This window comes from Anarhichas minor, unplaced genomic scaffold, assembly GCF_050575085.1.
Source record: "Anarhichas minor isolate MPS153535 unplaced genomic scaffold, ASM5057508v1 ptg000021l, whole genome shotgun sequence".
Classification (NCBI taxonomy): domain Eukaryota; kingdom Metazoa; phylum Chordata; class Actinopteri; order Perciformes; family Anarhichadidae; genus Anarhichas; species Anarhichas minor.
Genome location: NW_027466467.1, coordinates 3801235 through 3828079, shown reverse-complemented (window position 1 = coordinate 3828079; position 26845 = coordinate 3801235). Strand labels below are relative to the sequence as shown.

The window sequence follows — 26845 nt, the reverse complement described above, 5'->3', positions numbered from 1 at the left end:
CAACATGATTCATCATTGTACAAACCACTAATACTCCCAGACAGTATTTAGTTATCATCAGCCAATACGCTTAACGTTTTCTCTTTTTTTATTAGTTTAGAAGATTTTTCAGCCTTTGTGGAGGTTTCTGCTCTCTAATTGCTTTCTGGCTGTCATACACACACGTTGCTTCTCTGTCATCATTTTACAATATTAAAGGCCTGTTCACCGTTTTCATTTCCTTTTTTTGATGAATCGTCCGTCTGTCCGTCCAGGCTCGATCCCAGAGGAGTGCCGGCGGTGCCACGCTCAGGCTGACTGTGTGCCAGGTGCTGGTTGTCAGTGTAAATCTGGGTTTCAGGGGAACGGCACCTTCTGTGATCCGGAGCCACGTGAGTGTGCTGCAGCACAGGACAATCGTTTACCAGACGAAGACATTGAATGTCTGCTGTCTTTTGTCAGCACGACGATAGTAATTCTAGTAGCAACATAATAACAGGTAGAAACATAGGAGATACACCAGACAAACCAAAGCATGATCATGGTGTATTAAAGCGATTAACAGGCTAACTTAAAGGGTAACAGCTACTCATCACTGATACTCCTCTCTGCATGTCAAGATGTGCACCTGAATCTATCAACAACACTACTAAATACCAATACACATTGCTTTACAGTTAAAACATGTGGTTTGGGGGTTGAGTTACTCTTTAAGACCAAGGTGTGGTCATGTGAGAGTTTACATCCAGCTTTGACCAACAGTGCAGGAGCTGTAGCTTTTATTATACACACACACACTTTAGGGGACAAAAGGGACAAGCTGACATAAACTTAAATAAGCAGTGAAACACATGATCAGATGTAGATTTGTTGTTCGCATCGAACACGTTTCCCCCCAATCTGGAAATAATACCCCTCAAAGTTTAAAGTCAGAAAACCTTATATATTTTTACTTAGGTTTTAATTATCTTTATTTATTGAATATTATGTCTTAGCAATCAAAAAAATCGGAACAATTGATTTGACGATCATTTGTTCTGGCATGACTCCACCATGTGAGCAGATCAGATTATAGTGTTATTGTTGTGATATTGTTGTTTTCTTTGTTCCTGTTGTGAAGCACTTTGTGCTGCATCTTTGCATAAACTGAGCTCCACAATTAAAGTTATTATTATTGTTATTAATTAACACTCTGCAGCTCCAAACCTCTGCTTCGAATATAACGGTGGCTGTCACCAAAACGCAGTCTGTAACCAGACGGGGCTGCTCGTCAACTGCACCTGTCACAGCAGTTACCAAGGAGACGGCTACTCCTGCGAGCCCATCAACAGGTAAGCGTGGCCCGTCGTCTCCTCAAAATGAAGTCGCTGTTTTGCTTCTGTGTTTTTTTTAATTTTATTTGAATGTAAGTTGTTTGTCTGTTTGTATTCCAGGTGTATTGAAGAGCAGAACGGCGGCTGCAATGACTTTGCCTCCTGCAAGTTCACTGGTCCAGTGAGTAAAGACCTTCATTTATTTTCATCACTGTGTTTATATAATTAAGGGTTAACAAATTAAGACAATTTGTGTTTTTTGGGGGGATCATTTTTGATTGAGATGCACTAAACTCAACAAAACAAAACTAATGATCTTCCAGCCCCAGACCGCCACAAGTTGAACTCCTACTCGCTGTGTCTTATATGCAGTGTTGGGAGGATTATTTTAAACATGTATTTCACTGCAATTACTAATTACCTGTTAAAATGAATTTAGACAGTAACTTAATCCAACTATCACAATAACTTGATTACTTTGCGTTACTTTATAATTACCTCAATACCAAATATGCAAATACAGACGAGAAAAGAAAGATCAATAAGATATCTTGTATTTAAACTTAATTCACATTTATATGTTTTGTAAGAGAACAGAACAATGTAACTATAGAAGGTTTTTTTTTATTTTAAAATGTGTCGTCTGCTCAGTGTATTTTTAAAGAAAATAATACTTTTCTTCAAGCAAATACAGGCGTTGGTTGGTCCGACCTGTTTCTTTAAGTTATACCTTGAGTCCTTGACTAATGACAGCATTGAAGGCATAACTTGCACTGTACTGGGATTCTTTTTCCCTCTTTCCTTATTTACAAAATTTCCACACTGAAAGCATTTTGTTTTTTACGGACACTAGAGGGCATTGTGTTGGACTTGTGTGGTGAAGTGTTGTAACGTACGTCCATGGTAGTATATCGTTTTTCATCTCAAAATGTATTTTAAAATCGTCATCCTGCTAATAATCCTCATTTTTTGTATCTATATTACGTAACGGCATTCAATATTTTAATCCCCAAGGCTGCTTGAATGGTATAATAACTGAAATACATTAACATACCAATACTAGTTAAACCACATATCAGCACCTGATTTAACCCGATGATCAACACTTGGTAATCTGTTTCCTCCAGAACGAGCGTCAGTGCGAGTGCCTGCCAGGGTACCTGGGTAATGGAGTCCAGTGTCTGGAGAAGGTGGTGCCCCCTGTGGACCGCTGCCTGGAAGACAACGGAGGCTGTGACCCCGTGGCCAACTGCAAGGACCTGCATTACCATGGTAACACATCTTCACTGACTTGTGTTGCAGTGGTTATTACCGTGGTGACACATCTGGGCTGAACCAGTAGCTGCAGTGTATTCGCGTGTCTCGCGTTGCCTCTGCTGAGCCGGAGCCATGTTGGCCACACAATCCTACTCTATTGCAGTAGGGGATGTTATGGAGAACATTGTTTATTAGTTTTAGCTTTGAATAACAATTTGTTTCTGGGACTCGTAAACAAACGTCAACAAGCAATCAGCTGGAATACAGCAGGTAACACCCAGAGCTTGTTATAGCCACGACCTCGTAGCGCTCGTTAAACATGGAACTCGTTAAAGGGATGAATGTTTCGATGTAGGGTTGTATCTATAATCTATAGTATCTATACTATAGATACTATAGATTATATAGTATCTATACTATAGATACTATAGATTATATAGTATCTATAATCTATAGTATCTATAGTATCTATACTATAGATACTATAGATTATATAGTATCTATAATCTATAGTATCTATAGTATCTATACTATAGATACTATAGATTATATAGTATCTATAATCTATAGTATCTATAATCTATAGTATCTATAGATTATATAGTACCTATAATCTATAGTATCTATAGTCTATAGTATCTATAGTCGGTGTACTGCCTACAGTAGATGACAGAGTACAAACACAGAAGATTATTAATGTTCAGCTGTATTTTACCTGCCTTAAAGAAAGGTCCACCCAAAAATAATCAATTTATTCTGTTAAAGACGATGAATTACATCTTTAAATTCTTGAAACAGTGACACTATTCACATGATCTCCAGGTCACTAATGTAAGTTAAGTGACATGTCCACAGTTTATGACCGGCCTGGACAAACTCACAAGCAGGATCTGAAGAGACAATACTGAGCTGCAGACTGGAGGTTTATGACCCATCCCCCCTGTTTACGGGCCTACCTTACATTCCTCTGGCCATGCAGCCAAATCACACACAGACCCTATTGTGTAACGTTGGTGAGTCCGAACTAACCATTAAAACACTGAAGTCACACAATAACGTCGAAGTCACACAGTGAACAAATCGATCAAAGCAGCGTTAGATGAGAAACTCCAGAGTTCTACGAGGTAAAATTGATCAAGTTTGGCTTTGAAGAGAGCAGAGATAACGGCTTAAGTTCCCCGTCTCAAAGGGCGGCAAGGTAAAGCGGAGCAAATATTGTAAACATAACACTTTAACAGATTCAACTTTTCTTTAAGGGGGCTAAAATGCGTTTAGCTGCGGCCCCTGTCCACAGCTTCTACTGTAGGTAATACACACACAGATTAGTACCTCATACAACCCAACTTCAAAACATCCTAACGATCCCTTTAAAGGTATAATATGCAACAATTTCCTTAAAAAACAATATATGGACTAATACAAAGATAATTCCTCTCAATTATCACTCAAAGTATGTGTCTGTATCTGCACAGGCTTTACCCTTCGCCTGTATTTTCTCTTTCCTTGTTCTGGACATTTCTGGATGTCAGTAAAAAAGCATTTGGACCCGACATGGGGGAGTAATCTCTAGCCAATGAGCAGGAAGTGCAGCCCGTTTCTCATTCCCGGGTCAAACGGCGGTGCTTTGTTACGCCCCCCTCGGCCTACCGAGACTCACAGACCTCACAGACGAGTGACACAGACGAGCCTCAGCAGGATGAAGCAAGCCTCAGTCAAAGTCCATCCGTTTGTGTGGAGATGTGGATGTGTTCTTTAGAACGTAACCGCCATGAAACAATCAGAAAATAACCTTTTATTCTTCTGATTCATGGCTTTGTTCTTAATAATGACCTCTCTTCAATCACTCTCTCTCTCTCTTCCTCTCTCTCTCTTTCTCTTCATCTCTCTTTATCTTTCTCTTCCTCTCTCTGTTTATCTTCCTCTCTCTCTCTCTCTCTCTCTTCCTCTCCATCTCTCTCTTCCTCTCTTTCTCTTCATCTCTTTATCTCTCTTCCTCTCTCTCTCTCTATTCCTCTCTCTCTCTGTTTCTCTTCCTCTCTCTCTTCTTCTCTCTCTTCATCTTCCTCCCTCTCTCTCTCTCTTCTTCTCTCTCTTCATCTTCCTCCCTCTCTCTCTCTCTTCCTGTCTCTTCCTCTCTCTCTCTTCCTCTCTGTCTCTCTCTCTCTCTCCGCCTCTATCTCGCCCTCTCGTTGAGTCAGAGAGGAGGAATTTTGAAAGCTGTGTTTACAAACAGACTCCATATTCTACCTTTAAGGCCACGAGCTCGTTAAAACCCAGAGGTGATTCTTACCTGGTGCTCATCGATCAGGGTGTTGTCGTCATGCTGAATTTAATAGATACGGCAGTTTTGCGGTCGAAGATCATTATGTTTTTAATACAAAGAGGAAAACAATCTGACAGCTAATCAGATACCAATATTTTCTTTGCTGCGGTTTAATCCAATTTTTTTTCAGTCGATTTTTGGTAGAGATAAAATAGTTGCACTGAGCTGTGCAGGACGACAGTAATCTGAGGTAACGGTAACACGGTTATTGTGGTTCAGCCAACACAGCAGGAGTGTTCAACCTGCGCTCTCCAGACGGGAAGTACAAGATGAACTTCAGTCAGGCCGACGCCGCCTGCCAGGCCGAGGACGCCACGCTGGCCAACTTTAAACAGCTGGGAGACGCACAGCAGGTAAACCCGCCTACTGAAGGGGTTCCATAGGGACACCAGACAGATCAGTACACCTCGCTCTTGTAAACACAAACAGCATATTTATAAGAAAACGTGTCGGAGCAGATGAAGACCATTGTTTTTCGTGAAGAGTCCGCTACTCTCTCCCAAACAGCTGTGTGAGTGAGAGCAGCGTACAAACCTGTGACTACTTTAGTAACTCCTGTTTGAGTAACGTTTGCTAAAAACTACAATGTTCAGCTGTTTTAGGAAATTACTTTTTTTTAAATACAGTTGTAACCCTGATGAACAACAGTTTATTGAACCATTAACTCATAAGTGCATGAGTACTGATCTCATATGTTTCCTCAAATGTTGAACAATGAAGCCAGATTTATGCTCGAGGTACGAGGTGCTGATTCCACCTGCTGATAGAACCACCACAACACGAGACGGATGTATCCAACACATAATTACCTCTTCTAGTTAGTTGAAAATGATTACTTCCAGCAGTGCATGTTGGTACTTGTGATGAATCATTTATCTCTGGTCCTGACAGCTGGGGATGCATCTGTGCGTGGCCGGCTGGATGGAGGGGGGGCAGGTGGGATACCCGACCCGCTTCCCTTCGGTCAGGTGTGGAGACAACCACGTGGGCCTGGTTATCTACAAGGAACCTGTGGACCAGAGCAGCAAGTACGACGCCTACTGCTACAGGCTCAACGGTACTAAAGCAGCAAAGTCTCTGTGTTCAGACAGAGGCCGGTCTGTTGTTCATATCACTGGAGATTTCAGTTCCTGAGCGTTTGTTGTTTTAATTTGTTGTTGTTTAGTCTGCTGGAGCATCACAGAGCTCCTTCTGGATTGCCTTTTTAATCTAGAGCTGCAGCTTATAATTATTTTAATACATTTATTCTGTCACCTATTCTTTAAACTAACTGATGAACTGTTTTTCTTTAATATCTCAGAAACGGTTCCCGGAGCTCTAGGTGACATCTTAGAATTGAAAACATTCAGATAACAGCGATATTTGGTTCGGTTTATTGACAATACTGTAATATATTTATAAAACACATCAGGTTTTATCAGGGACAGAAGGATGAAGTCATGGACTTATTTCCATCATTGTTCATGTCAGAAAATATTCAATAGCTGATATTAAGAAATAAATGAAAATAAGAACCAAAAACTCGCATTTGAGAAGTTGGAACAATAGAATGTTTGGTGTTTTGGCTTCACAAACAATTTAAATTATTAATGCCTTGACAAAATTGTCATCAACTAATCGACTAATCTAGCAATTTAAGGTATGTGGGCTCCTCTGCTGCAATACACTTAAACAACAGATCGATAAATTGTATTCTTGTGAAGCAGCGAGTCTGATATCAATCACAGTTTATTCCACTGTTGGAGGAATTCTCCAGAATATTGATGGATAGTGAGCGCTGACCTCTGGTCAAAACGTCAGAAAGACAAATCACAATGTTGAGGTGAGACATCAGATCTAACGACTGTGTGTGTGTGTGTGCGCAGATGTTTCATGTGTGTGTCCTGCCAGTTACATTGGAAACGGAGACTTCTGTAACGGCGTCCTGACCAGCGTCCTCGCAACGTACAGCAACTTCTCCATCTTTTACAAGGTGAGAGTGACAGTTGGACCAGTTGGTTGTAAAAAGTTAATTCTGGTTTATTTATAACTTGGATCAGTATTTTCATTCCTATCAGTAATAATAACAAACAGCGTGTTCATATGAATAGTAATAATGATAATAAACTTTGTTTGTATTTCATGAATACATACATAGACACTTAATGCACATAAAGACATGGATAGAATGCTGTAGTTAATGGAAAATATAACACACTTGTTAAATTAAGATAAACAATTAAAAATAATAACATATAAAGATAACTGTAATAAACTAGAGTACAGTGTTGTTTGCATTCGCTGATCACTGTTTCATTCATATTTCACCATCAGTGGCTCATTCGTCAGCTGTTTGGCTCCCAGCTGATTAATAACATCCATTCATACAGGTGTCTGTTTTTAAACTACTATTGTGGGGCGTCAAGGAGTGAGATTTTCAAATCGTGGACATATAAACAACCTTATTTTTAAGTAAATGATTTTGTTTAATGAAGTTGATTTCATTATTACATCATTAATTATCTTCAGATATCGTTCTGTTATCAGAACTTGATGTCAGCAGACGTCAACAAATATTCTGTACAAAGACGACAATTTTAAACGATGCTTGACTCCCGGTGTGGCTCTTCGGAATGCGTAAACGTTCGGAGCGGGCCGACTAGTTGTTCTCGACAACCACTCATCACTCTTTGTCTCCAGGGAAGTGAAGAGTTCGGTTGTAACGTTAGTATATCCAGCAGCTCGACTGAAACCCCCCCGACCCCACTGCTGCACAGAGCTTGTTTATTTAAACTTGTTGCGTATCCAAATTGCACCAACTTCGACAAAGCACTCCCGTGGGTCACTGCACCCGCTCAGTGTGAAGTAGATCGGATGAGCGGTTCTCGAGGTATGCGAAGGACACACTTCTTCAGACTCTCGCATTGTTAATCAAACCTTATAGATAACACAGACGTCACCTCCTGAAGAGAACTGAGCTTTGGAAGACTTCCAGTTAACAAGTTAATGAAAAAGTAGAGAGGCTCCGTGTTGACCAAACTATCTCCACAAAAAAAAAGAAGCTGTTATCAAACTGGCTCCTGTATTCCTCTTCTGGCCCACTGTTAGTTTCTGAGTTGAATTTAAAGTCCTGTTGTCGATTAGCACATCTACGTATTGACCTCATATGAAGTGCTCTGACTCAGTTGTTTTGTCTTTTAATTTCCCGTCTACACTGGACGAGAGGATGTGTATGTTTATAACATATAAGCATGCATCACATATTGATTGGTTTGGTTTTAACCCTTGACAACAAATCAATTGTAAATCTAAATAACTTAATTTGTCCTCTCTCTCTCTCTGTAGTTGTTGTTGGACTATAGCGGCCGGTCCTCAGAGGGCAAACAGCTTGTTGAATTCATGTCTCACAGGAAGTCTGAGGTGACGCTGTTTGTTCCTCATAACGCCGGCTTCGGTCCAAACCAGGTGCTGTACCCTTCAATTATTACTTATTAATTACTAAATACATTACCAACACTAATTGTACTTTTTGTTTACATGACAAAGGTTCATCTACAAATATTTTTTAGGTGTCTAAAGTATGTTTTGCTGCTGCTCCCAGTCCCCAGCCGTACATTGCTTTGTTCCTGTTTCGATCTCCCAAGATACATAATTTAACTATTTACTAATACGCAGTGGCGGGCCGTGCATTTTATACCTGGGCCTTCACTGTTGTCCTGCAGCTGAAATACCACCTTATAACCACATGATGCCGCCACAGTTATTATTCGTTTCTAAGGCTGTAACTATGTACGTATTAAACTGTTCGGTACGAGGCTTACAATACATTTGAATAGTACTAGAGCATTTGGAAAATGCAGAAGCTTAAATTCAGGAAAATATAATGTTTTCTGCACTCATGGAGGACAATGGTTCTCAGCTGGTCTGACTGTGGGACCCACCATCACTCCTTAATGACAAGTCACAGCCCAAAGAGATTGTCTTATGACTCGTCTCAGTCCCCTGTGTCACGGTGTGTGGTACATCTCACTCCGGTCAGGAAACTTGTCAGAATGCCCATATTTGATTGGCTGAGCTGCATCACGTGATGTGATTCACTACCCGACTAAGCCTCTGCTGTTAAATTTCGTTTCACGATAGTCACGTGCTCGCCCACTGACCAATCACAGCACACTCTGCACCTCGCGGCAGAGCTGTACATGGACACTGAGCGGCACGTAATGCTGACGTCATTATAGGCCGGCTAGCAGGTGCTGACACGTCAAAGAATATGCCCAACATGTCAAACTAAAGATCTGATTGGTTGAAGACTATGACAATCAACAATATCGTCTCCATTCACTTAAACTGCACATAGATGCACTTGAGTCTGCAGGCCTGTGCCTCTGTTCTTACCTAGAGACACAGAGGTGAAATCTGATTGGATAAAAGCTCTACTTAAAACAAGCTGCACTGGAAGCAGAGCAACTGAGGAAGACAGTAGCTGTGCAATGAGAAAATAAGATAATGGGAAAAATATTTGTATAAATTATAATACATGTAGTGTATTTAAGAAAAATTATTAAATTATAAAATAGATATAGCTTTGTGATTCTGTTTAGCCAGCAGAGAAGGCCTTGCAGGCCCTGACGGCCCACCACTGCTAAAACGTATTGTTTGGCCCATTTATATAGATATTTGTAAATACTCTAATTATATATTATATATATATTGTATTATTTAATTTGCTAATAATTCAGTCTATATTCCCAGAATGCAGTTAGGACCTCAAACAGCTAGCATTTATTTTTGGTTAATATTTAGAGCATTGTAGATGAAGCTGTGGCTCCTGTAGAGTACAGCAGTATTATAATCTTTGTAATACGTCTATTGTGTTTTATTTCATTTTATATTTTCAAATTTTAAATTCATTCTAAAAACAAAGAACATGGACCACAGAGTGTTATTGAAGCATATCAACTATATGCTTGGATTTTTTAAGAAATGGACAGATCCACACCAACACATGTATTAACCTTTAGAACTAAATGAATTCAATCAGAATACCAGCAGGTTCCAACTGACGGAGCTGTGACTGAAATCTAATCTGTTTCTACTGTCTGTCTGTCTGTCTGTGTGTGTGTGTGTCTCTCAGACTCTGTCTGGTAGAGATCTCGAGTATCACATCACAACCAATCACAGCATTCGACCATTTAAGGATCTGAAACACCAGGAAGTCATCATATCCAGGCTTGGATTCAACCTGAATGTTACCCACGGCAAAAACGAGGTCAGAAACACACACACACACACACACACACACACACACACACACACCTACCTCTTAGGTTCATGAATCTAAACACAGAAATAAAAGTAAACAATCTTCAATGTTTATTGACTAAAGTTTATTGATTTTGTGTCTTGGTTATTCTTCTTAATGATCAGAGCTTTAAGCTTGTGAACCGGCGGATGCTGCTGGAGTGGGACATTCCTGCTGTAAACGGGATCATCCATGTCATCGAGGCCCCGCTGACAGCGCCCCCCGCACCGGTGAGTGAACATGGTTTAACCCAGAGCTGCTCACTATTAGTATAACTTCTACCGCTGATTCTGAACCATTATGTCATCTGTCATTATGCAGCATCGACGTTTTTAATGGTGCAGATCCATTGAAATATAAAGCTCACAGATAATGACGATACACTTCCTGTTGACATTGCCTAAAGCATTATGGGAACTGTAGTGCCAAAATTTTAAATCACAAAGGTAACAAAAACCCAATTGAGACACAGTTCATCAAATTTATTTTTAATAACTGAGGCTCAGAATGTCCAATCGACTGACACACAATCCTTTTATATATAGATGTCTAATGTGTTGAAACCTGTGAACAGTAATTTGAAATTTAACTAATTCAACCTTTATTTATACATGGAAGGTTAGCTTAGCATACATGTTACCGTTTATAGTTAACAAAATAAAAATGAAATAACAGGAACAGAATCACGAATAGAGGAATTACAGACAAAGCTCCAGTCTAAATGTAAATGCTTCCACCTTTCAAAAAAAGCTGAAAAATTTAAAGTACAAAACAAATGTCCAATATTTAAGAAAGTGGGAAACCCCCGAAATCTGTCTTGATTGGCACTTTCATCAATTAATCAATTCCTTCCACCTCAGTGAATCATTCATTAATAAATAAATAAAAATTGTGAAATGAGATATTTTTTAATATTTATTTTGTTTTATTAATTGACAAATACATTTAAAATGTAAAAACATGCAGATGGAAATGTACCTCTTCTTGTGCTGTACTGATATGTAGCATCAATTCAGTGTGTCATGTAGGGATGGGATCATATCTGTGTTTTTATCTGTACTTTTTAACGTTTTGGTGTAATTTATTATCACACTGCAGAGAGCATCTCCTCTGATCTGTGTCGGGGCTGACACACACACACAGAGTGAAGTCTCAAACACTGAAGTGAACCAGATGAAGCGACCTTGAGTTGACGACGGCTACGCTCGTTACTGTTCGTGCAATAAAAACCTTCGCCAACTTTTTTTGACGTCCTAAACTGTCTCTCAACGACATGAAATGTTTGCGGCGTCGCGAACTGCTGCAGTTCTGAGTGCAGCCACTAGGAGGCGCCGTGACAACCGTTCCCTCTCCACTCTGCAAGCGCTTCCTAAATAAGATGTTCCGTCTGTTGTTGCTAGGCAACAGCTACAGCTGTGGGCACGGAGCAGATGGCTCCGTTTAGTTTCTTGGCCCAGTTTTCAGGAAATGAAGATTCAATCAGTCGAGTTTGAGATAACATCACGACCCAATCAATATTCATGATGCGGGACACAAGAAGATGATGGAGGCGAGATCACAACAGATTACTCTAAAGCCTTTAGCTAAATATTTATTCTACTCCCCGAATGACTTCCTGTCCTCACCTTCTCCACATTATGACTTGTGGACATTTTACAGGAGTGTCAAACTCGTTTTAGTTAATGGGCCACATACAGCCCTCGAGTGAGCTAAACCATTACTGACCTATAAATAACATCTCCAATTAAGTACATTCTGAAAACATTCACAGTTAAATAACAATTAATTTACTAAACAGACGAACAGCTTGAGATGTCTCGCTGATCTCTCAGCTACGACTAAAAACTAACTGCTGTTTTTGACGAACCTGCCAACAATGAATTCATTTCTCTGGTCTCAGTTGTCCTTGCAAGTTCTTGTATCTTTTCACCATGATGAGTCTGATAGTGGCGCTGAATATCATTTTCCGTTTAAAAGGTGCTGTGAACACGAATTAAGCACATTAGCTTCCCATTTACCACTGTAAAGAAACAGGAACTGGTCAATATTTCTTGGGAAATCCAACACTCTGTGTATAATATAGTATCTTCAAAAATGTCCTGAAGAATTCATAGTATAGTATGTCGAAAAAGGTCATGAAAAAAGTCATAGATATGCCAAAGAAAGGCATGCTATATAGCATGTCAGAGAAATTCAAAGTATAGTAGGAGGAAAAAGTCATAGTACAGTGTCAAAAAATGTCTAACAAAAAATCATAGTTAGGGTTGACAAAGTGTATACAAATTCATATGTATAAAATTATTATGTCAAGAAAAGTGATACACTAATCATGGGGTTGTTGAAAAAACTCATACAAAAGTAAAAAGTCACAGTATAGTATTTCAAAAATGTTCCTAAATAGTTAGTGTAGTATGTCGAAAAATATCCTAACAAAAGTCATAATATAGTCTGTCGAAAAACGTAATGTAAAAAGTCAATCATTTAATGAAAAAAGTAAAAAAGTCAGAATGTCAAAAAAGGTCAGTTTTTCATAAAAACGTCTTAAAAAGGTCAGAGTCACTTTTCCCCTGAACCTCTGATCTAAACCCTCACAACAACTCTGCATTCCACTAACCTGGAAACATTCAGGCTTTGATGACGTAATTTTACATGAGAAATGTTGGCGGCCATCTTGCTTTCCTCCACATCCTGTAAACAGGTTCTTCTTCCTGTGAGGAAAAAACCAAAATGTCTGCCAGAGTCAGTCATCAGGAGGATCAGTTCCCTTTCTCTACCCATTGGATAGTGAACATCAATTATTCATTTTAATTGGTTGAATTTTCACGAGGATTGAAAAGTTGACTACATGTATAAGAACATCACAGTAATGATTGTGTGTTTGTTTGTCGTACCTGTCGTCTCCAGATCTCCCATCATGCTTCCCGAGGCCACGCCCACACAAGCGGCACAGTGTCGGCCATCTTGGTGTCGTTGTTGCTGGCGTGTGTGTTAGCTGCACTCGGCTACTACGTCTTCAAACACAAGACGGACGCCTTCCGCTTCCACTACTTTAGGGTGAGAGACACACACACACACACACACACACATTGTGTAAAAGAGTAACAGACGAATCTCACAGCCGTAAACTTCAAAGTCAGACGGAGAAGAGTTTCTGTAACAATTAAATAAATACACAAACGTTCAGTGGCAGAACGGTTCGATCCTTGACTGGAACGTGTCATGTGTCGAAGTGTCCCTGAGCAAGACACTGAACACCTAACGGCTCCCCGGGCGCCTGTCATTGGCAGCCCACTGCTCCCTATATACAAATGCAGAGACAAATTTCCCCCTTAACGGGATCAATATAGTATAATACATTTAAAATACATACACACTGAAATTACAAAAACGTAAAAACAACAAACTATGACTTCAAGTGTATCACAGTTTAGACCTGGACGTTAAAATGTCTTACAAGCTGCTTAATGGACACCTTCACACATCGGAGCCTGAAACACTGCGTGATGTTTCATTGAGTGATGCTACGTTACAAATGTCTGATTCATTTGTTTCCTCTGTGACAGGACGAGGATGAGGACGATGCGCCGGGCGGCAGGACGAAGCCCACGCTGGTCTCCATCCCCAACCCTCTGTACAGCGGCTCCAGAGCCTTCAGCGAGCCGTTTGAGGTGAGTCGACCAATCAGAGAGCTGCTCGCTGGTTCTTAAACTAAACCCCTGAGGATCTGGTCTAAAGTCCAGTTTGTACAACAGAGACTCGGCACAGCGGTTTATAAGACTACAAGACAGGATTTTACAAATCTGCGAAGTAATCAAGGCAGCAACTATTTTATCCTTTTCACGACAATCACAAGGTAACCAGTAGGAATCCAGCTTTCATATTTCTAAGTAACCTAAAGAAAATGTGTGTTTGTATCTGTCACCACAGTGCCGTCACAGTTACTTCATTTTAACACAAAACAAAGAGTGAGGATTTCATCATCCATCACTTATATTTGCAGTGCATCAGGAAGGGATCTCCGGTACAAACAGGAGTAACGATCACAGCAGGAATAACCTGTTCGGTGTTCATATGGGCACCTGACTGTTGTTTTCCATCCTTTAGCAGGTTATTTCCACACTTTCAAACAATCACATCCTGTAGTTTAAACCCCGGTCTGGCGTTCTGATTCCAGCATCCCGAGAGGTCATAACCTCTCTATGAAACTATAAAAGGTCAAAAGTCAGCCCATCTTTTAAACTTCTGGCCTCCACTTTGAGTTACGATCCTTGAACAGCCTGAGGGGGTGAATCTGGGAATGTCCATAAATATTCACTTTATGACCAGGGCCCCATTCCTCGTACGTGGTTCAGCAAAGTCGATCAAATGCCCTATTAGCCAGCCTAAATTAACGAGATGATTGATGTCAGGCTATGTCGGTTTCTCCAAGGCTGATCCGCTCTCAAACAGTCTCGTTAATTCGACCCAGACGATCAGGATAATTGCGCGTGCCCGTCCTACGTCAAAAGGGGGAAGCGTCGATCACCGAAACCATGATTTTCTAACAGTACAATGTTAAATAAACTCAAAGAAAGAGGCTCTTTTTACTCCGCTGACGAGCAGGAGATGATCATGAACGCATATGAGGAATTCAAGACCATAATCACGGCTAAATCTAACACCGCCACCGCTGCGAGGGCTAGACAAGAAGCACGCAAAATATCACAGACAAGTTAAATGCTGTAAGTGTTGGGAAATGTATCGGCTAATTTTAATGCCTCATCACCCCAATCAATCAGATTATATGTCTTTAAATGTGACTGCTGGCAGTAGGCTTAATGGCTCATTGGATGATTCTTATCATCCAATGATATATAGCGAAAATAATTATCTCAACTCTTTCAGAATAAGTAGATAAAACAAGCCCAAAGAGTATCTAATTGATACTCATTAATATGAGGATATATGTACTGTATGCGCGTATGTATCATGTAGCCTACTATATATGTGTATATACATGTCTGTGTAGATTACCATATAGAACTAGGAGTTTGAATCTGTGTATGGGCGGATCAGTGTGTATGTATTATTCATAATCAGAAATTCAATCAATTGAAGCAGTGAAAAGAAATGGTGTGTGATTCTCTCTATTCTTATCATGAGTCCACCTTAATCATTTTCTACAGTAATGATATGCTGGTGTACTAATAACACTGTCATATCATTATGAGTGCTTTTAACCCCCATGTATGCAACGCAGCCATCGAGAGGACATGGGAGCAAGTAAACACTATAAGCACAAACACATTATTCAGAATGGTGAGTCAATATGTGCCATGGTAATGTAATGAACACATCCATAAGTTTATTAAGCGCCAAATAAACTTTACGAACAGCACGGCATGCAGCGGCTTTCCCGATGTTCTCCGCATCGCCGACACTGTACAAAAATGTACCACTCGCAAAAAAGCGCAAGGCTGCATCCAGTGTGTGAGACAGTCAGTGCTCGGCTGCAGCGTGTGGTGTTCAATGTATGGCTCCAGAAGGTCTGTAAATAAATGATTCCTTGTGGGCAGAATGGATAGTGCTCGTATAGGAAGTCATCATGATGCGATAACGGATCTTGGCGATGTGAAAGAACTCTCTCCCTATAAAACGCTAATCTAACTAATATCGTTCCTTCATCAGTGGGATCTCTGAGGAAGGGAGCTGCACATTAATGCAATAGAGGCTTCTTAGTTTGCTCAGCTGGTTTTAATGGATCACCGTGTGTCTCACTTTATATGCATTTCTGGAACTCCCGTATAACCCCCAGTATATGCGCAAGCGCATTAGACTACCGTATATGACAGGAGCTGCCATTTCTTCCGGGGGAGTGACCAGCTTATCCAGCTACCCTCACTTAGCCTGCCCCGGAGCAGGTTCAAGCTTATGGATGTGTTGCCATGGTGATTTTGCCGAACTTGCTTCGTGGAACCGAAAAGCCTGATCTACGTCATCTTATCCTGAAAAGTATCCGGCTAACTAAGTTAGCCACGTACGAGGAACGGGGCCCAGCTCTCTCTCCACATACGTTTTGTGTGGTTGGTTTTTTGGTTTGATAGTTTTCTCTCATTCCTTACAGGAGGCCGGTCAGGGGTTGGAGCCAGCAGAACCTGAAGAACCTCCGAACCTTCTGGACCTGGACCAGTAGAGCCAGTAGAACTGGAGCCGTCTGTTTACATACCACAATAACCTGTTAGTTTCAGCTTTTTCTCAGATCATCTGTATTCAAATAAGAAATAAAAGTCAATTAACTTAACCCAGATGCTCTATTTCTTTTTTTTTTAAATCAGCAATGGATCAAATGTTTCTGTCAATGTGAAAGTGTGTCACCAACTCTGCAGTTCTGTGATGTGTTTTAGCCTCTTTCAGCTCCTAGTTTTACATCGACCGTTTGGTTTTCAGCAAACAATCTTTGATAAACCAACTGAACACTTCCTGCTCAGCACTTAACAGAAAAAAAGAGAGAATAGTGGTCATAAAAATGTATTCAGAAATTAGTGGTAAAGTAAAAAAGTCATAGTACAGTCTGTCATAAGGTAATTGTATACTATGTCACAAGTAGTAAAAAAAGTCATAGAAAAGTCTTGTAATTACTTTTATATGTCATAGTCATAATATGCTAAAAAAATAAGTATGCCATGAAAAAAGTAATTGAAAGTGGTAATATACTATGTCACAAAGAGCCAAAACAAAAGCCATAAGTACTCACGCTATGCCATAAAGGTGTGGGAAAAAAGTCATTAAAAGTCATAGTATAGCATGTCACAAGAAAGTCATAAAAAGTTATAAAAAAAGTCCTAGGGTAGTATGTCATTTAAATGTCAGAAGCTATACGTCATTAAAAAAATCATAGTATAGTTATTTGTATATGTCAAAAAAGTAAAAATAAAGTCATTAAAATATATTTGTTCTTATAAAATGAGCTCAAATCAAAAGTGAGATTATGGCCATGAATCAATATAACGCTAGCCTGGGAGGAAAAATTTAATACCAACCGATGTTCCATGACAACCGCCTCGATATGTAGATAGCCAGCCCAGCCCGATTCATTATGACCATCATTAGTTAGTGACAAAAAATAAAAACTTTTAAATTGGAATGGGTCTACAACTGTCATTTTGTCCTACTTGATGACCTCTTCTTCATCGCCCCTTAGCTGAGGTATAGTGGGCTAAACACAACATACCACTGCCTGTCCTGAGCTATTGCTAATGTCATAAAAACGTTATTGTATGGCCATTAAAAAAAATGGGCATAAAAATGTCATAGTAAAGTATCTTCACGTCCCCGTGGGAGGGAGCGACGCATCGACCCCGTGGCCCGTGGGAGGGAGCGACGCATCGACCCCGTGGGAGGGAGCGACGCATCGACCCCGTGGCCCGTGGGAGGGAGCGACGCATCGACCCCGTGGGAGGGAGCGACGCATCGACCCCGTGGGAGGGAGCGACGCATCGACCCCGTGCTAGGGAGCGACGCATCGACCCCGTGCTAGGGAGCGACGCAGCGACCCCGTGCTAGGGAGCGACGCAACAGAGCGAACGGAGCGACGCAACGGAACGACGACCACGTGCGAGGGAGCGACGCAACACCCCTTCTCTGCACAGACACCACGAATGTCTACAAAAATCACATCAATCCATCACATAGTCGTTGAGATATTTCAGTCTGGACCAAAGTGATGGAGACAACACGCTGCTAGCGTCAGAAAAAGATTGTTTGTAAAAGTAATCAAAGGTGTTTTCAGGGTTCAGTTTTTCTTAATGAAACATCTTCAGCAGCTGTTAAAGCCAAAGACTAATCTCCATCTGAGCATGCTAATGTGCCGAAACAAAAACATGAAGTCATTTTTGTTGGCTGCTTCTTCGTTTCTTTGTTGCCAGAACAGATTGTTTTTGAGAGATGTGCTCCGGTCTTCACTCTGATTGTATTTGATGTGTCGTTGGCCTCCACATCTGTTCTTTTCACACTTGTGTTTTTCATCATGGCTGTCTAAACAGAACAAATGTGTTTTGTTCACACAGCCAGCAGATTTATATTTATATATTTTTTTTCATCACTCAGGTTTTGTGTGTGAAAGCAGCCATGTTGTTTATGAGGGAAGGAGCCAGTTTGTTTCTTCTCCTCTGTTTCGTATCTCCGGGCAGAAAGAGAGATTGTTGTTATTCTGCTGCGTCTACCGCTGGCTCACACCGAAAAAACCCCAAACGCTTCCACTCTCTGCAGACCTTCACTTTAAAATAGCTTTCCTTCTCTGCTGCCGACATTCAAGGTGCACAAAAACAAGCCTGGCCTCCTCCCTCTGCTGTCCACCAGGCTGTCAGACAGTTTATTGGTTGGACAGTTCAGCAGAAAGCAGTGTGATTACACACTGAAGCCATATTGAGATTAGACTTTCTGTGACGAGTTTTCCAAAATGGAGAGCGAGCACTCGTGGAGGTTACTGTTCCAACTGTTTCTTCGCCTGCTGAGCTCCCTTCCCCCCAACACACAAAGAGCTGAGCGGCAGCGCTGCCTGCAGAGCAGAGCAGCTTGGAAACGGTTTTGACTGAGAAGCGACGCTGAGGGGGAAGAAAAGGGAGGGGGGGGGGTGAAGATCGGAGACCCTGACCTCCATTGCTGCAGGCTGGCTGGCTTAAAAGCCGCCACTGCAGAGCTCATTTAAAAACAGGTTCGACATCCTGTTTGATGAAACATCCTGATCAGCTCGGATGTTTTGGCCGAGCCAAACGCTGAAGTTCAAAGAGCTGAAAGTGGCAGCTGGTTCCTGTGGAGAGGAAACCGAAGAGCTCCTTTTTTTTTTTTAAACGTTCACAATTACAAAAGAGTCGGTCTCTTTGTGCAGGTATTTTCTAAACGTTGCCGATACTGGTGCAGAACAAAGTCGGGTTTTTTTCTTATTCAAGTCTTGGTAGCTCGCTAAAAGGTGCAGTTGTGAAGCCGTTGACTTTTCTACTCCACTCGACTACGTTAAAGAAATTCAAATAAAATGTAGAAAAAAAACAACTGTGGTTTAGCTTTACGAGCTGCTCGGTCACCACGATGTTGTTTCCGCCTGACAGAGAACATCTGCATAACGTTGAACCTTTTTTCAACTTCTGCTGATGGATGACGTTGGAGCATTTGAGTAGTAGTGGAGGGTGGTTCAGTTAAAAATGAACGACATCCTGTCACGTCTCAGGTGTTTGAGTCTCTATGTGTGAACTGGGGGTGAAACTTGCCGATTAAGAAAGCGATTACACTCCGATTGGGCAGCTATTTTCTCCCAGTGACACTATGCCGTGTATGACCTTTAGTTCATGCCTTGTGTTTCTTATAGTCCTGGTGGATCGTTTGAGTTCTGGTGTAGAGAGCGAAGAAGCGGTCTACTTTTCTTTAATTACTGTAGTTGAGTAGAGTGGAGTTGACAACTGTGTGTCTATTCTGCAAGGGCTGTCAAACAAGAGTCCTGTGGGTCAGAGAGGATCCTGTTGTGTCTCCAGGACTTGAGTCTGTAAATGAGAATGGGACGTAAAGAGCAAAAGGCATCACTGAAGGTCTAAGGATTCAAACACTGGAGACGCAGCAAAATGCCATTCATCATCGAACATCGAAATAACCTTCATGTACCGATACTCAAAAAGTGCCCAGCAGTGTGACAGGAAGAAGATGAGAAAGGTTAAACTTAGCTTGTTCTTCTCCGGAGCGACGAGGAGTGAGGCGGAGGGAACGTTGGACCTACCACCACGCTGTTCGGTTCATATTGTAACCAGTGTAGCATTAAAGCATGGTGGACTTAACATGCTAGCTAACTAGCCAACTGCCAGCGAGCTAGCTTGCCAATTCCACCATGCTCTAATGCTACACTGGTTACAAAAAATGAGTCGATCAAAAGTTGTCACTCATCTGACAACAGCAATGTGCTTTCCTTCGCTGCGACAAGAGTGTGTAGATAAAGCATTAAGTAGTTTAATTTGACTCATTCACAAAAACCTCACCTCAGTGAGTCCTTGACTTGCAATAAGTCAGTTTAGTTTATACGGAAGATAACCTGCTACAACAGACACAATGGCAACGGTACACAGTAACGGCCACCTCCCTGACCGTCCTGCTACGTTGATTTAAAATGGGAATGTTCATTCCACTTCTATTCACTTTCTACGGGATGCATTCTGCATTCTGCTTACTCCACTGAAAATCAACTCTATCATATATTTCACTCGTGTGAACATACTGCAAGACCCTTTTTGACCAAATAGTGCCAGGAACTTTGAATAGGAACTAATACCTTCGTTGGCAGAGGACCAAGAACCTTTTGAGGAACTTCACCTAACTTTTGATCAGAGGACAGGGGCTAAATTTAGTTCCTCTGCCATAGTTCCTGTTGCTGTAAAAAAAAGTCCCTATGTGGATTAGTTCTTCCTGATGGTTCAGGAACTATCGGTGCAGAGTCTGCAGGGTTGAACGTCGCTGATTGGTCAAACACAGACAGCAAACAAGCACTGTGTGCTGCTAGAATCAATATTAAGACGAGAGTGTAATGCTAAGTTAGCTTCCTCACGAGTCTCAAGATAGAGGAGACAAATTAACCTTTTTCAAGGCAGTTACGTTCTAAAGCAGAAATGAATATAAAACACGCGGGGGATTGTCTGTTTGGAGAATTGTGAAGTTTTCATTGATTCACTACATTTATCTCAAACATCTGAGAGACGTCGCTGGAAATATGCGTTGTTGTTTCCTCATGTATGAAAAGTGCGTTTCACCTTCATTTTCTCTCCGTTAATGAACCAATGTGCTGTTTTGTCTCCATTGTGCATCTGAAGACAAATTGGAGTAATAAAGGTTTTAGAAGCTAGAGCTTCTTGTTCTTGTTCAGTGTATTACTGGAGAAAGTATTTGTTGATACATCTAGGGAAATTAATTGGTGGGAGGCATGTCATTAGTGATAGTGCCAAACTGATGAGTGTTTTCAAGTAAAATATAAAATATAAAAATATGGCATTAGAAAGACTACAAACCCAAAAGTAGCGCAAGTGACGTCTCTCTGTGAAGCTACGACGCCTGAGTGTTTCGTACCACGATGTTCCCACACCAGCAACAGGTCTGGTTCATTTTTTTGTTTCCTGGCTGATGAAAATAGCAGCTCGATGAAACACTTTAGGTAAGATAACGTTACAATTGTGGATGAGTAAAGCTAAGTTAGCTCGCTAGCTAGCCAACCAAGGTAACTGCCATGTTGGTGTTGGTGACGTATATTGCGCAAAACGAAAGATGTAGTTTACTGATCTGTTTCACACAAAACTAATTGATACAACAAATTTATGACAAACTGCGGCTTTCTTGACGTGCAAAGTTATCTTTTAAATTGACAAACATCATGCGTGTAATTCATGGCACAATTCAAACAAGAGGAAAAAAAATATTCATCTTTCGCTATTCAATTCTGAAAAAGTATCGGTGCATCCTATCCTGAGTTCCTTAAAAAGGTTCATATATTCCTGGATATGTTCCTTTAGTAGGAAATGGTCAATAACCTGCAAAAACTGCTGGAGAGAGAGGTACGTGGCTTTCAGCTCCATGTGTAAAGTTGACCAATGACTCTGTTCTTTAACTCTGCACAGGTGACAAACACCAAAAGTCTGCTGCTCTTCTGGGGTCAGCATGAACTTCACGGTCTACAGATCAATACCAAAGTTCAAAGATCAAAGCTACAGAAACACTGTTCCTCCAAAACAGGCATGGACACACTAACCATGCAGAAAGTCCAGGATCCAGAATAACTGTCAGCTCTGTGAGCAAAGACTCATCCCTGATCAGGCCTCTGCGTTGGTTCGCACATAATTGATCGACAGCGACTAGCCAGAGCTGCCCTGACCTCGCTCACTCTTTGACTGGACCTGATGAAGCCTCCTAGAGCTAATTTATTGAACTGAAATACAAAATCACCAGACTCAAGACACGACCAATGGCAGAACTTGCATTAACAACGCTGACACCAAGCACGGCAGGGCCTGAAGATAAATCTGGAGGTCATGCATTCAGTTTGTCAATCAAGCACCGATCGATTGGCTGCCAATCGAAACCGGACAATAGTCAGCTGATTGACCTTGACCGGTGACCAGGCGACCGTTTGCATATTTCCATTTCTGCCGGTCAGATTTACAAAGGTGTTGCCGCTGCATGATGGTTTTACGGCACACAGCAGCACAGAAAGTCCAAAATAAGCCGTGGATCAGACTTCTGAAAACAAAGCTAAACAGCTAACATTAACGGAGGTTGCATTGAGTTACATTATGATGCGTTCAAGCTCCAATCAGAAAAAATGTGCATTGAGCGAAGGTAAATTATAACTTTATCATGATGTGACAGTTGTTTGAAGGATATACTTTCACAGCAACATAAAATAGATATTAGATTCAGACAAACACGACTCAGACATACACGACTCAGTCATACACGACTCAGTCATACACGACTCAGTCAAACACGACTCAGTCATACACGACTCAGTCATACACGACTCAGTCAAACACGACTCAGTCATACACGACTCAGTCATACACGACTCAGTCAAACACGACTCAGTCATACACGACTCAGTCATACACGACTCAGTCATACACGACTCAGACAAACACGACTCAAACATGTCAATAAACAGCTCACTGTCACACCTTTAGTCTCACTGCAGGTCAATTATTACTGCTGGTTTGTATAAAGCAGTGAGCAGAGCCAGATGTTGAGTGTTTGGGTTGAATTTATGACATTTCAGTCCTGGTTAAACACCAGTGTTAGGGGCTGATTCCAAATGTCCAAACTTTGCCAAAGCTCGTGTGCTGGTGGACTTGATAGACCAAGAATTCTTCAACAGTAGGATATTCAATACAGTCAAAAATACAGACGCTGCTGATGTGATGCAAGCGCAACCATGGGTCAGTTTCTACTGGTGGACCACAAAGCTGAGTAAGAAAGATGGCGACTACGAGTGGTGGGGACAACGATACAGGACTAGTAGAAAAAGAAAATGTCTCTGGATCCCCGAACTCTTCAGGAATTTTTATGACGTACTATACTATGTTTTGAAGCCTCGAATTTGGCATTTGGCCGTCGCCACCTTGGATTACAGCCACCGCCATATTGTTTTTTGCAAAGAGTGAACGGAGGTGACCATATTTGGACTGTGGAAGAAGACGACATAAACGGCTGGGGTAGCGATCTGTGAATCACCGTGTAGCCCCGCCCTAAAGCATCCCCTGCCTTATAGTCTATTTGACTCTAAAGCAGGGGTCTCAAACTCAAGGCCCGCGGGCCGAATCTGGCCCGCCACGTCATTTTATGTGGCCCGCGAATCCGCCAGCAAAAAAAAAAAAATGTTTAAAAAAAAGTTTGACTTGATAATAAAAATATCCCCATAGTCGAAGTTATGAGATATAACTGCATGTACAATATTTTTACACTTGAATAAACAATAATCAAATGCAGAGACAGTAGTTACATTTACACAGTCTTAGAGTTACAACCGGCCCTTTGAGGGCGACCGTGATGCTGATGTGGCCCAGAGTGGAGATGAGTTTGAGACCCCTGCTCTAAAGGGACCATAATGTACTAAATGAACATCATGCTGTATTGAAGAAGACTTGAAACTAGAGATTGAGACCATAAACTCATGTTTACAATGTTTACTGAGGTAATGAATCAAGAGAGAAGTAGAGTACACTTCTGCATCGGCTTAAACTTTCAGAACCGGAGGTTGCCGCCTGCCTGAACTTGATCCAACACCATATTTTTCATTAATTTCATCCATGCCAAGCTAATGGAGGGGAAACCCTACTAATCTACACAATACAGATGGGAGCGGACAACTGGCTCAGTCTCAGAGAGAAAAAATACATTCTCAATAGCTTACATTTGAAAATAAACTCAACGTGAAACCCAATTTAGGCAGCAGAAAAATTGTGGCAAGGGTGAAACAGGATTTTCGTTTGTATAGCGTTGTTGTGGAAAAACTATGATCAGTTGGAAGAGAGAGAAGAGACTACACATACAGATTTACATCAAAGAAGAAGTTTCTAAGTGATATTTTGACATTTTCGTACTGTGACTCATTAGAACTGTTAACAGCTGTGAGTCAAAAGGTCAAAAAACAGCCAGCTGAGCATCTTGCTTCGTCAACGTGTCCTCCCCCCTCCACACACACACACACACACACACACACACACACACACACACACACACACACACACACACACACACACACACACACACACACACACACACACACACACACACACACACACACACACACACACAGAAATGTCACTTATTTCCTCTTTGTCTTTGATATCTGGTTCTCCACCTGCTCCGCCTCCCACAGCCGACAGATGAGCTCAGAGCTCTGATACTTTACGCCTCAGCGTCAACAAACTACACCCACAGAACGGGCCGAGTGGTTTGTTGATCCTGCAGCCCTCAACTTGGTAACACATGTTCACATCAGCAGGATTTATTTTTATAAATGTATTTATTTATTTAATTAAATAATCCTATTTTGATTAACAGAAGCAAAGAAACATTATGGACCAAAGGTCCTGAGGGAACTGGAGGTACAGGTTGATTAATAAACTATCTTATTTCATTTGATGATGACTGTAGAAGTATGAGAGGAAATGGTGAACAACTGTAATAAAAAAGTAGGAGGCAGGATTACAGATTGGTTTTTACGAGATCTTGAATAAATTAGTGGTGAATTCAGACTATGCTCAGCAGGTTTACCAAACCTGTTAGCACAACATCGTGTACTGTATGTAGCCATTATGTGCATATTTAAGACCATTTTTACAAGATTCTTGTTTCCAAAACAAGTTAGATAGACAGTTTTTAACTAATTTGCAAAGATAAATTAGCTAATTATAGTAGCTGGCTAGCTTCAGATGAACTGCCATAATAATAGCCAGTAAACCACAGGATAGCTAGTAGTAGACTACAGATTTATGCTCACTTTAAAGATGATTTACACAATGCGGGATGGCATTAACTGATATTTGAACTAAAACTAATGTAATATCTAACAGATTTAAATGTAGTGTAAAGATTTGGACTTCATTCTGTAAAAAAGGTACAGTGTGTTGCATTTTGGGGGATCTATTGGCAGAAATTCAATACATTTTTTAAATATTGTTTGAGGTAAAAGGGTGGGCTATTTATTCATTCTCAAAATATATAATTTAATATTTATTTGTTGGTCTGAATCTGCAAAGTAACTAAAGTCTCAGGTTAACCCATTTTGTATTATTAATTTGAATCTGCGTAGAAACTATTAACTAAAGCTGCCGAATAAATGTTGTCGAGTGTCAAGTACAACATTTCTCTTTAACTGTAGTAGAAGTAGAAGTAGCAGAAAATGGAAATACTCAAGTAAAGTACAATTACCTCAGAATCTTACATAAACAAAGTAACTTGAGTAAATACACTTAAATCAAAGTTAAAGTCCATTTCCATCATTGCCAACATCAAAAGCAAAAATACGGATAATTCAACATCCATGTAGCACAACATACAAAAAGTGTACTATATTTAATACAAATAACCTCCATAACAATAACTACACTGCATGTGAAAGACTGGGAGGGTGTAAATATAACTCACGGTATGAAGATGGTCTTTCTTCTCTTCCTTCATGGAGGGAAAGTGGTTAATATGCAGCCTGTAAACATGTCAGGTGCACTTTTATATTGTTTTCATCAACCATCTCCTCCATTCATCCTTGATGCTAACTAGCTTCCTGCTAGCTAAAGTAGACTTACACACAAACTTGTTTACTGAAACATTAGCTTAACTTTTAGGTCTCAGTTGTTTGGTTTTAATTGTTTTAACAAAGCGGCATTATAGTGATCACGGTAATGTTTTTAATTAACTTCACCTGGCTTCACTTCCGCGTTGACAATTCTTCTTCTTCTACTTCTTATTTTAATGGCGGATTGCAGACGGGCGGAGCAAAATCGCCACCAACTGTAATGTTGCGGAATTGACAAATCTTAGGTCTCACTCCAATAATGCTCAAACAAATATTCATTTCAATTATTTAATAATTTATTTAATAAAATAAAACAAAAATACAAAATAATATATATTTGTGGTAGACAGGTGTACATTGATTGCAAAGTGAAAAAACAGGAAACCGGAATGTAGTATATGCATAGTGAGATGTAGCCTAACAATATATGGCCTATGCACATGTCAACAGGTAGTAACAGTAAGTGTATAAAAGGTAAATAAATATATAAACAATATAAATCAGCAGCCAGATAAGTGGACATTCAAAACCAAATTTCCACATTTGTTTTAATATCCATGAGTTTAATCCCTTTACGGGAATCAACAATAGGTCAGTAGAGATGCATCCATAACCATTCACAAAATGTTGGTAAAACTGCCAATATATTCGTTATCTACACAGTTGATTTCTCGACTCAAAAATTCTCAGAACGTCCCATTGTTCGGACCGGATGGCCTACATTCGGACAACAGGAACAAAAGCTCTCTTCCTGCGTCTGTCTAGTTCGTAGTGCCTGTCATAACTAGGCTAAAGTTAGCATGTAGCAACAGCCTGGAAGAGGCTAGCCAATCACACCCAGTATGGGCCAAGCGACTCAGTTTAGTCTCTCCCACATACAGCCAATTATAATGTGTGAC

At 40.7% G+C, this 26845-nt stretch overlaps 1 protein-coding gene and 1 long non-coding RNA gene across 2 annotated transcripts in view; one reads left to right on the top strand and one right to left on the bottom strand.

The window, feature by feature from the left end:
- stab1 (stabilin 1) overlaps positions 1–16433 on the top strand; it is a 62774-nt gene extending 46341 nt beyond the window's left edge. The window contains exons 58-70 of the mRNA XM_076096346.1: positions 255–371; positions 1178–1310; positions 1413–1473; positions 2420–2564; positions 5092–5225; positions 5764–5929; positions 6738–6844; positions 8197–8316; positions 9986–10120; positions 10279–10383; positions 13058–13207; positions 13717–13821; positions 16257–16433. Coding sequence (XP_075952461.1) covers positions 255–371; positions 1178–1310; positions 1413–1473; positions 2420–2564; positions 5092–5225; positions 5764–5929; positions 6738–6844; positions 8197–8316; positions 9986–10120; positions 10279–10383; positions 13058–13207; positions 13717–13821; positions 16257–16325 — 1547 coding nt within the window. The 3' untranslated portion in view covers positions 16326–16433. The remainder of the gene's footprint in view (positions 1–254; positions 372–1177; positions 1311–1412; positions 1474–2419; positions 2565–5091; positions 5226–5763; positions 5930–6737; positions 6845–8196; positions 8317–9985; positions 10121–10278; positions 10384–13057; positions 13208–13716; positions 13822–16256) is intronic.
- LOC142954969 (uncharacterized) lies at positions 11058–12833 on the bottom strand. The gene is made up of 2 exons (XR_012955775.1): positions 12768–12833; positions 11058–12133 (listed from the first exon to the last, which is right to left on the bottom strand). It is a non-coding gene; the product is annotated as an uncharacterized LOC142954969 (long non-coding RNA).
- Positions 16434–26845: the final 10412 nt, after the last annotated feature.